At 35.9% G+C, this 12,176-nt stretch overlaps 2 protein-coding genes across 2 annotated transcripts; both read left to right on the forward strand.

The window, feature by feature from the left end:
* The first annotated feature begins 184 nt into the window (after window positions 1-184).
* LOC135619865 (H/ACA ribonucleoprotein complex subunit 2-like protein) lies at window positions 185-4,665 on the forward strand. Its single transcript, XM_065122287.1, has 4 exons — window positions 185-439; window positions 1,067-1,136; window positions 2,888-2,993; window positions 4,095-4,665. The coding sequence occupies exons 1-4, from the start codon at window positions 313-315 to the stop codon at window positions 4,254-4,256; spliced, it is 465 nt and encodes a 154-aa protein (XP_064978359.1). The 5' UTR covers window positions 185-312; the 3' UTR covers window positions 4,257-4,665.
* Window positions 4,666-5,829: 1,164 nt separating this feature from the next.
* LOC135619866 (uncharacterized) lies at window positions 5,830-11,754 on the forward strand. The gene is made up of 6 exons (XM_065122288.1): window positions 5,830-6,132; window positions 6,505-6,647; window positions 7,959-8,102; window positions 9,433-9,618; window positions 10,119-10,243; window positions 11,359-11,754. The coding sequence occupies exons 1-6, from the start codon at window positions 5,928-5,930 to the stop codon at window positions 11,582-11,584; spliced, it is 1,029 nt and encodes a 342-aa protein (XP_064978360.1). The 5' UTR covers window positions 5,830-5,927; the 3' UTR covers window positions 11,585-11,754.
* The last annotated feature ends 422 nt before the right edge of the window (window positions 11,755-12,176 follow it).

Here is a 12,176-nt window from a genome sequence, read left to right on the forward strand (position 1 = left end):
CATTTTATTTAAAGAATAAATTTAGTCATACTCGTTGACTTTTCCTTCCGTCAACTCAGAGTTGGGTTTGATGCCAAACTCGGAGATTTCGGGACCGAGTCATGTCCGAGTCAATGACCAGGTCAGGTTTGATTGAGGCTGTGACCCGATGGAGCCACAGCACAACGGCAATATAAAACCCTTGCGCTCTCTCGCTCCTAAAACCTTAGCCGCCCCACCTCCTCCTCTGCCTCTCCCGTCTCCGCCGTCCGTTGTTCTTCTTCGCTCCGCTCGATCTTTTACGAACCCGTCGGTAGACCGAGAGCGAGAGGGATGGGGAGCGACAGCGAGGTTGAAAAGTCTGTGAAAGAGAGGAAGAAGATGATGGCCGTTGCCCCCATCGCCAAACCCCTCGCCGGCAAGAAGCTCTGCAAACGCACCCTCAAGCTCGTCCGACGAGGTACTGGCCTTCGTAACCTTCTACTGGGCTTGCCTATGTGCTTGCAGGACTCTCTTTTGATCGAGAAAGACGGTTCCTTTTCTTTTGGTGTGTTGGATTTTTAGGGGTTTTTAATGTAAAGGCGGTTCATTTTCTTTCTTCTTTGCGAAGATCATTACTTTGTTGCTGTCTAGAAAGAGGTACAATCGTAACAGCTTTAATCGTTTGATTGATGTAGTGTTTGCTTAAGTGATGTGGTTTCTGATGTCGTTCTCTTCATTTCACCTTGTTTCTCTGTAATTTATAGTTTCCTTTGTGGGGAGCTTAGCTTCTTTCATGGTGGGTTGGTTTCCGTTGGTCCTTGTATTCTCTCAAGTGAAGATATTTTTACTTGTCATGTATGGATGTTTCCTCCATTCTACAGGCAATATTTTTATTTTTTGTATTTATATTTCGAGCATAAATCACTTTAGTTGATTATGATTGTTCAGAACATAAGGAAGAAATGGAATTGTCTGTTCTAACAAAAGAATTCTTTTCCCCATCAAACCTAGATTGAACCAAGATTTGTTCCTTTCTTGCTCTTATTTGGTTTTAATATCTTGTGTTATTATTCATCAACATTTTATCTTTCTATTCAAATACCAGCTGCTGAGGCGAAGTGCTTGAAACGGGGAGTGAAGGAAGTAGTAAAGAGTGTCCGCCGTGGCCAGAAAGGGTTTGCTTTCTTCTGGATCTACTCTTGGCTTTAGCTAACAGTGAATCTCTAGTTGGTAGAAAAAGTTCATGTTTTGAAGATTTCCCAATTAACTCACGCATATTAAAGATGAAAAGTAGCATGAAAAGCCGTGTATTCATGGCTTCAATGCCTTTGACGGTGATGTAGTGAGGAGGCTCTAGATTCTTGTCGATAATTTCTTATTTCCCTCTTTTGTTGTTTTCTTTGGAGATATCTTCATGAAATGTTAAGAAATTCCATATTCTAGATAACTTGGATTAGTATTAAACAAAGATTGTTTAGTATACTACACTCTGACTATTTTTCTGCCATACAATTATTCGCATTAATCAATAAAGTTTTCCTTTCAATTTATTTTTCTTCTTTGCTTTCCCAGTGTGTAATTCTTCTTGTATTTTCTATCTGATGAGCCTTTATAACTATCTTTTTAAACATTCTTTTGCCACTTTTTTTTCTTCCAAAAGGTCTTTTTGATGCTGTTTCTTTCTTAAGTATTTAATTTGCTTTTAAATAGTATGACAGGCAAAGGATTCAAAGCTGTTCATGGATGATCTCAGACATTTATTAAGCAGTGCATGAAAGAGTTAATGCACCCCGAACCTGTTAAAGTTTTAGCTGAAATTGTGTTTTTTTTTCTTTCAGCTAACTGGTGCCCCATAATAAGTGGAAAGCCACTAATATTCTCAATGATGCATATAAACTTTTTAAGGGGCATTTTGTTTTTGATATGTTCCATTTAAAGTTATATTTCATATATGCACTTTGAACCTCTAAAAGAACTTTGACCTGTTGAGTTGGACCTGAAGCAGTGTTTTTTTTTTAGTTCATTGGTGCCTCATAGTTAGAGAAAGTAGTATTTTGTTAAAGTTATTAATTGTAGTTTGCTTTGGATATTTGGATGTACTTGGCTTCTACTTACAGTGTGACTGGAAGTTATGCCAAATTTTACTAAAGATCAATATTTTAGTTGAATTAAAATGTGAATCAAATCAGATCAGTTGGATTGAACGATACGGATCAGAGGGCGTGGTTTTAAGAAAATCTTTTTAATTTTATAGTTCAACTGTTTATTATTGATCAATTTATAATTGATGTTTTTTTTACTATTCTGTGTTATTGATGGTGTGGTTGCTACATAAATTTGATCTATTTATATATGTGGTATCTCATGATTTTGTTATATGCAATGAATCATCCTATTTATCGTTTGTATTTTACAACTTGTATTAGTTATCATATGCAGTCTTATATATGTACTATTTCTTTTTATCATATGCTATGAATAATGCTATTTATCACTTGTATTTTACAATCTATATTAGTTATTATGTACAATTGTGTAGTGTACATTTGTTACTGTTAGTATTGTGTTACCATACATACTTTTATGTAATATTCAGTTTGTCTTGCACAATGTTATGTATCATAATTTAATAGCTGATAAAAAATTGGTGACTTGAGGCTTATTTCACTTTTTACCCTGGTTGATCGCATATCTGATTAGATGATATTTAAAACCACGCTGATATCTGATGCACACTGTATTCCTTACTGCACATGTTCTGCAATTGCCTTCTAATTGTTATCATCAAAATGCATAGCAATCTTTCTTTTGTTACCCTTACAAAATAAATCATGGTTTTATCCAGAGTATAAATTTATCAGTGGAGAATTTCTTCGTTAATTCTGGAAGCAAGATATCTTTCATGATTTGAATTTGTTGGATGCAGATTGTGTGTTATTGCTGGTAACATTTCCCCTATTGATGTGATTACTCATGTGCCCATCTTATTGGAGGAAGCTGATATTCCCTACATATATGTTCCTTCGAAGGAGGTTTGTTGGACTCATCTTTGTCCTTTTATCTCTGTTAAACTTCATTCTTAGGATGTCCATTCGGGGGAGAAACATGTCGAATTAGAATTATTAAGTAATTTGAATATGCAAGGTTGTTATCCCAGCCTTTTCAAGCTGTCTTCATTTGTCTAAGCACTGTCTTGATCTTTTAGTCTTCATATTTGTGCATCCTCTTTTGAAATATTCCAGTGGGATTGTTTGGATAAAATAGTAATATTTTTAGCTTTGGAATTAATGAAACCAAGATTTACTGATGTTGAAATTTCTTCTTCTTAGCTATAAACAGCTAATCTGGTGTCCTTTGTAAATTACCCTGTTTTACTTGGCTGCAATTATGTAGCCTCAGTCAATGATGATATGCAATTATGCAGTTCTTCCATGTAATCTCTTGTAACATACTCTTAGTTCATTCTTATTAATCACCCTGTATGCCATTTGCTGATTAAAAAAGGGTTTTCGTCCTCTATCGAGAAATTGTTTGACTCCTATGTGGACATTGAATTGCTTTCAATGCTCTGGTTAGTTCTACAATTAGAAGTTGCTTTCCTAAATAAGTAGATATTCACAAAATCAATGGAGGTGTCTCTGGAGGCCCATTAACTTGCAAGTGTGGCACATAAGTCTTCACTGATCTTTAGTTCATCTTATTAATCACTCTGTATTGCATTTGCTGATTAAAAAAGGGTTTTCGTCCTCTATCGAGGAATTGTTTGACTCCTATGTAGACATTGAATTGCTTTCAATGCTCTGGTTAGTTCTACAATTAGAGGTTGCTTTTCTAAATAAGTAGATATTCACAAAATCAATGGAGGTGTCTCTGGAGGCCCATTAACTTGCAAGTGTGGCACATAAGTCTTCACTGATCTTTACTTTCACATTTGTTCCCAGCTATAGTTACTTGTTTACATGTTAGTAGAGTCTAAACAAGAAAAGGTCATATACTCATAAATCAAGCAACTGCTTGGTATAGTGTGAAGTTTTCGGCAATGTTCTGAAAGAAAGAAATAGATTCTCCGGACGATGCTTATTTTTCATTCTTTTTTAGCCTTATATTTCTTCTTTTTCCTCTCCTATTCTTAGGATCTTGCAGTTGCTGGGGTCACCAAGAGGCCAACATGCTGTGTACTGGTCATGACCAAGCCAACCAAAGGGGAGCTGGCCCAGGAGGTGCAAGAGAAGTTGCAGGGAGACTTCAACCAGGTCGCAGCAGATGTGAAAGAGATGGCATCCTCCCTCTTCTGAGATCGGGGAACGTTTAAGCTCACCTTACGAGCCATCTATGCTTCTTGGTTGTTCCGTATAATCTGACTTGCCAACATGCTCAGTGTTGTGTTTATGAGTCACCATCACATAATGGTGGTGTATCATTAGCAGTGTTTTAAATATTTGCAGTAGTCGATCTAAATACCTGTGCATGAGCTTTATCTACCCCTTTCGTTACTAGTCTTACTCTTCCCTCAGCTGTGCAGTGATTGTAGAAGCTTGATGTTGCGGATACAGATGGAGAAATGGGTCGATTGCTATGCAGGGTAGTTGAAAGTGGTGGAATTCTGGTTCATTGTCAGGTTTTGTTGTTAGTCTATTGACTGGTAACGTCATGTCAGTCCAAGAATTCGAGATATCAATCTAAAGTTTGCCTTCGTTTAGAACACTTACTGAATGGTTGTCTGATTTGATTTGATCCTAACGAACAAGTGTATGTCCACAAGTTATGATCATTATTCTTCACCTTATGAAGATTTGATTATGCGCAGGGCAACTTATCAAAATGCCAAAAAATTATTCTTCTAGTCGAGGATAATTTGATGAAATTAAAATAATTCTGAGTTGGATAATTCTGAAGATAGTTTCATGTTAAAAATAAGGGTTAGGGTTCCTCTTGGTATGGTTTAGTTTTTCTTTTCTATTCCAATTTTTTAAACATTTTATCTTGATCATTTATCCACCTTTAACGATAGTTATTTGGATTAATGAAGGATTTGTGTCTTGTTTATCGAAGGAAATGAGTTGATTAACGAAGGAATTGTGTCGACAAAAAATCGATACGAACGATACATTAGTATATTGGTCAAATTGATATGTATCGTTCATATCGATTTTTTGTCGGATTAATATATATCATCCGATGAATATCTCTTATAAGATTTTTTTTGTCAGATTAATATATATCGTACGATGAATATTGCTTATAAGATTTTTTTTGTTAGCATCATCTTCTTATAATTTGTGTTATTAATTTTAATTTTAACTCACGGTGAGATTTGAAAGATAGCTCATAATAGATTGTCTCCATATATATATATATATATATATATATATATATATATATATATGTATATATATATATATATATAGTATACCAATTTTCTTCACCAAATATATGGAATATTCGAAAAGTAGTTGTTGATCATTGAAGATTTCATGATGCAAAGTCACTCATCAGGAGCTGTACAGTGTCCTCATTGACGTGGCACACTTTTGTCAGGCTTTACGTATGACATGGCATGATAGATGGGGGCCACATGGGATCGGTGGGGTTCATCGACAAATCAAGTAGAGTTTACTGAATGAACCCTGTCCAACTCAAGAGAGCATCACGCGCCGCGTTTAATAGCTGCTTGTGGCTCAAGGGAATGAAGTCGGATGTTTTCCGAAACAAATGCTTGAAAACATGTCCGATTTGATTCTCTTAACAAAAACTTGGGAGTTAATTTCACTACCATGTTTTACGTTGACCTAATAACATCTGCTTTCGAGGACAGATCTGTTTCCGCAAACCACAACATTTTCTCCATTAAAGATTCCAAGATTCGAGACTGGTAGAAGGAGACGCTTCTCCCCCATTAGTAGCCAACGCGAGGACCGACGCACAAGTTTCATAAGGGAATAGGCAGGGGAGAGAGAAAGAAAGAGATGGGGTGCTCGTTCTCGGGGCTGAACTCCTTCTATGACGCCGTCAACGGGGCCGGGGACGTTTGGATCAACGAGAATCGTTTCCGGATCGTGAGGCAGCTCGGAGAGGGGGGTTTCGCCTTCGTGTTCCTCGTTAAAGAGGTGGTCGCCGATGGCGCCGCTGGCCTCGCCCGCAAGAAGTCCATCAATCCTTCCCACGTCTCAGGTAATCGCCCTCTATATGCGATCTGGCTGCTCTAACTAAATCGCGATTCTGACGTAGTGCAATTGGTCTTCAGATTCTGATTTTTTTTTGGATCTATGTTGATGAATTGCATTGCTAATGTCTTGCTTTGTGTAAAAAAAAAAGAAGAGTTCTTTTTGCAAACGTATCTATTGATCAGGTGCAAGCGTGAAGCCGTGATGGCTCAACAAATAAATTGGAAGGCACTCCATTGAAATTTCTGATAATATTTCTCCAGTAGTGCTTTTTTGACCAATTTATACTGCTAAAAAACCCGAGAGAAAAAGTTATTTGTTTTTATGCTATTTGAGGTTAGTATTGACTAATGTTATATGATTTACTGCATATCTTTAGATGATGGAACTTATGCCATGAAGAAAGTCATCATTCAAACAGAGGAGCAGCTGGAGATGGTTAAGCAGGAGATCCGTGTCTCGTCCCTCTTCAGTCATCCTAATCTGCTTCCCCTACTCGATCATGCGATCATTCCCGTAAAGGTACTTCTTTTGTATTTAGGTTGAACTTCTTGTTCAAATTTCTAGGTGTTCTTTGGTGTTAGGAAATCAGTATGCTTGGTTATAACTTTATCTAGATATCTAAACTGCCTTGGGACTAGGGACAGATGAAGTCGTTCATAATCGGTCTTTACCTTCATAACTCTGGGTGTGAACTCGTTCTACAAATTGCATTAATGGGAACTGTTATTGTAAGACATATACTGAAAATTAATATGCTCGGTGAACTCAACTAATTACTTCAAAATTAGACATGATATAATTAATTTATTTTGTAGATGTCGGAAAAGATTCAGAAATAGAGAATGGAACTAATTTGCCATTATATATCCAACAAGATGATGATCGTTTTTGCACTATATATATATATTGTTCTATCATTTTTTGGGGCTTTAGACACACATGTTTGGTCAACATATAAGGTTAATAACCGTGACTTTGACCAGTGAATTCCACCCCTATTTGAGCATTTTAGGATCCTAGTTTCTATTCTGCTGATAACTAAAAGCAATCTGCAAATTTTTTTTGTCAAGTCTTTCTTAAGCATGTTTACTGGATGGTTCCTTGAAGTTGTACCGATTTCTGAGACTTGTACCAAGGTCTTTTATAAAAGTGGACAAATTGATCTATTTAATGGTGCGACTACGTGTTCACCTTGTTTTTGGATCATTTATGTGGGGACACTTCTACACTGCTTGCACTGCTGTTGACCACAATTATTGGCCATGCTGTCAAGAAAAGTTTATTAGTATTGTCATCATTATCTAATCTTTCTTTGCAACACGGCTTTTAGTTATTGGTTTAGTCTTGAGTCTTGACGCTAAATTGACAAGTTCTGGATGAAGGTAATTTAGTGTAGTATCACTACATTGTGAACATATAGCTTCTAAGATTCTTGAGTTAAAGAAATGATTTTGGATCATTTGAGAAATGACTTATGGCTGGGTCATGATGAAGTTCCACTGTTCTGTCAGAAAAACATCGATGCCATTATCTGCTTACGTAATGCACAAAAATGCGTACTTTTCTGATTGTCAGGTAAAGTGCTGAGTGTTCACGTACTTGAAATTTTAACTTGTTTTTGAAGCCAAAACATGAGTCACATATGGTGTTGGAAATATAGTTTTAGTTGTAAATTATTTTTTTTTCAAATATTATCATTGAAACCTCATAGGATCCCATATATTTGTGGTTCAGGAAAGACAATTGTTGCTGTTTTAGATGGTATCATCGCAAAATAGGAGAGGTGATTTGTCTTCAACAAGTTGTAATAGTTCAGTGATCTGTTTGTAGGGCACACATGATATATCACGGAAGCATGAAGCCTACTTATTGTTCCCGGTTCACTTGGATGGAACTTTACTTGACATTGCTACCATTATGCAATCAAAGAAGGAAAGCTTTACAACAACAACTGTTCTTCAGATTTTCAGACAGGTACTATTACATCTTCCTGTCTTCTTTTTGTATTTTGTTCTTTGATTCTGACTTTATGTAACTTGCAGAGACTATTAACACTATGGCAGAATTGATTTTCAATTAGCATTATCTTGATCAGATATCTTAATCTTGGTGCAGTCTTAAATTCTTAGATGTCTATCTTGTTCCTTCTATATTGTTTCTATTATGATTTGATTTATAATGGGTTGAAGTATCCCAATTCCCCAGATCATTTAGCCAGTGAAAACCATATGGAAACAGGGGCTGTTGCCTCCTTTCTATTCATGCTTAGTAGTATTGACAGTAAAAAATAGGACTTCATCATGCTTTAGAATTATTTAATTTCACAATAATAAAAATAGGAAATTTTAAAAGTTTAAGGAGAGCCATGGGATAGTAATTATGAGAACAAAATTGAAACAAATGAAAATTATTTAAGTTGCCCAAGGAAGGGTTTTTTTTTTCCATCTGCACCGACTGCTGTCAAAAAAGAAAGGTCGAAATCATGATGGATATGTTTCATAAGATAGAAGAGTTAATAAGAACTATTTGTATGTTTGATATTTACAAACTATTCAAATGTAACATCAGCTTGAAAGGAAGTAGTGTTAGAAAATCACTCGTCCTCTGGTACTGACTTGCTTTGATTGAGATTCAAATTATATTCACAGACCCACAAGGACTTACCAATTTCTTCTACAAGCTGGTTTTCAAGTTTTTGCACTTCTTTATCTTCCTTTCTCTTATGTTATAAGAAAGCATTCAGTTTGTTGAAGTGGACACATTGGCTTGCAATCATTTGAGGCTGTTTCTACCTCATATATTCTAATTATAATATAGTGTCATAACTGCCACCAAGTGGACCTTTATTTGTCCCTACACCCACCTGGATTGTCTTGATACTGTGGTTGAAAGGGAGAAATTGATGTTCTATGATTCTACATTATTAACTCCGCATTTGCTCCCAGCTATATGTTCAGTGAAACATAGTACAACAATTTCTTTTGACTGGAATGTCATTCCCGACAAAGCATTTTAGTATCTACTGCAAAAGATCTGTAATCACTTGTTCTGCATTGAAAAACTGTTGTCATTCTTGTAAATTTACACAGATTTATGTTAAGAGAACTATTGGTCGATTTATCGTTGTAATGTTTGTCTGGTTTCATTTAAAGTATGGTGTCCAGGAGTTAAATTTGTTGTCATTTAAACATGCCTATATTGTCTCTTATGTTCAGTTCCTCTTCAGTCTCTATTTCTTGATAAATTTACCATTCACATCATATTTAATTACGACACTGACATCCTGCATTCTGTTTGCATACAGCTTTGTGCTGGTCTGAAGCACATGCACAGCTTTGATCCTCCATATGCTCATAATGATGTGAAACCTGGTAATGTTCTCATAACTCACAGGAAGGGACAACCTCCTCTTGCTATTTTAATGGATTTTGGAAGTGCACGCCCTGCAAGGAAAGAAATTCGTTCGAGATCAGAGGCTTTACAGTTACAGGTATGGGTCTCTTCTATAGAAAATTTTGGTAAATAAAAAAAGATATATTGTTATATATGTACTGATTGTCGTAGTCTCAAAAAGGTTTGAATCATCAAGATCATAAGAGAGACACTAGACTGATTTCAAACTGAATTTTCTTTTGCTTCTGTAGTTTATCAATTATGTTTGAAGAGCTAAGTTGGAATTGAACCACTGAAATATCCAAAAGGAAACTACAAAGTATTGAGAATGGGAACAGTTTCGAAATTAAAAAAAGCACACTGTATCGTTTTATGTGTTGGTGCCTTCCTTGATAATTCTTCAAATTTTCTCAAATTGTTCTAGTAATCTAGCAGCAATATACACAGGCCTTTACCAACTACTTTTGGCAGTCACAGTATCTACTTCCATCTTCTACTACATTAACCTGGTTAACATAAAAAGAAATGTTGCCGTTCAACAAGCTGATGGAGTCTTTAACATGCTTCCACCGGTTTATTTAATGAATTTCTGTATAGGAATGGGCCAGTGAGCACTGTTCTGCACCCTTCCGTGCTCCTGAGCTGTGGGACTGTCCAAGCCATGCTGATATTGATGAGAGGACAGATATCTGGTCGCTCGGTTGTACCCTGTATGCGATAATGTGAGTATTTATATGCCTTGTATTATATGCTTGAACGGTATGCAATTTTCTTGTTGATTATTATGTCATCCTTGTATTTTGCTCGCATTTAGTGTCATTTTCATTCTGTTGTGTTTTACATATGTTATTTGTTGTACTTCATTCTTCAAAATTTGTACATGCAAAATGACCAGATAATCACTTTCGCTTAACAAGATAGACCGCTTTAAACCAAAAAATAGTATTGCATTGGCAAATATGGATGATGGATGCTGGCTATCTATGTGTTCTAAGTTAATGTCAAACTAAGTTTTTTTTTTTTTGAAATTTACTCTTTCCATTCAGACAATACATAACACGCGCACATGATGTTCATTGGACTTAAAACACGACTTTCTCACTGCACACACACTGTGCCTTAACCATATATCCTCAGTGATAATATCAATTCTAAAGTGAATCCACTACTTTTCATCTAGAAGTAACTATTCTCTGCTATTATCACTTGAATCCCTTGATGTTTGGAGTTAAATATTCACATCAGTGTGAAAAGAGAACAATACAGCACGATGCTGCTGATATAATTGAATGCCAAGATGAAGTCAAAAGTCGTACAACTAATATGATACTTTGGTACCGTACAGGTTGCAATGTGAAAATTCACGATTTAAAATCATAAAACATTCCACGGTCAGTAATATATATTGTAGGATTTCTGATGCCTGACATTTGTATCGTACTATATTCTCTATATAGTTAAAATGACCTTTTCTTCACTTTGTTCATTTTCCCTTACAGAACACATAGGGAGTACAGTATTGTTGATTATATTTACGAGGAACCTTAATCATTGTTATAGGAAAAATGTTTTAACTGAAAAATGTTGCTGAGGGTGGAGATTGTAGGACGCAGAACAGCTGCTTCATTTTGGTGAAAACAACACGGGGCTGATGGGCATATTAGTATTTCGATTTTTCCCTATGGAGAGATCAATTAAGTTTGGTGATTCTCATTGGTAGAAACATTCAAATCCTTCACAAACTAGTCTTTCACCAAATTCCACTGATCGAGCAGAATAATTTCTTCTTACTGATACCCTTGACATCTCTCCTGTTATCTTTTGTTGGATCTTGCAGGTACGGAACATCACCATTTGAGTATGCACTCGGTGAATCCGGAGGAAGCTTACAGTTAGCTGTCATGAATGCACAGATTAAATGGCCATCTGGACACAACCCTCCTTATCCTGAGAACCTCCACCAGTTTGTGCTCTGGATGTTACAGCCCCAACCTGCGATGCGGCCGAACATCGATGATATAATCATTCATGTCGACAAGCTCATATTGAAATTCTCATCTTAAATACGAAAAAAAATTGTTAAAAGGATTGTTCTTTGTAACTTACTGTTAGTTGTTTTCTATGCCATAAGATAGACAATATATTCGTTGACAGCCGGTAAGTGATGTTGTAATTTCAAGATACATTGTTAATTCTGGTGTTTGTGAAAATTCCTTGTGGTATGTTCTTTTAAGCATTTGGCAAGCATTCACGAGTACCTCTCGGTGGATTCAGTTCTGTACCTGTTGAAGCCAATAGACACTGAGAAATAAATAAATCTTTTTTTTTCTTTTGGCAAAGGTAAATATATACCAATGTTTTTCTATGTAAAAAAGATTGACAGGTGATGTTTTAAATCCTCAATTGGATGAATTAATATTTTAAATATAAAATTTATCGAATGAAATTGCATAATGAAAGCAATTGTTTATTGGAATAATGAAATTGCATAAATATTTCAAATAGAGTGGCTCAGCCATTACATATTTACTGGGAACAGTTCTTACTGATCCTTCGTGTACTTACACAAAAGCACGGACGTATGCACGTCACTTTGACACTTGTACAAAAATACGTATACGAGAAGACTCGATACTCTTATGGCCGATGGTTTCG

This window comes from Musa acuminata, chromosome BXJ2-8 (assembly GCF_036884655.1).
Source record: "Musa acuminata AAA Group cultivar baxijiao chromosome BXJ2-8, Cavendish_Baxijiao_AAA, whole genome shotgun sequence".
Lineage (NCBI taxonomy): Eukaryota > Viridiplantae > Streptophyta > Magnoliopsida > Zingiberales > Musaceae > Musa > Musa acuminata.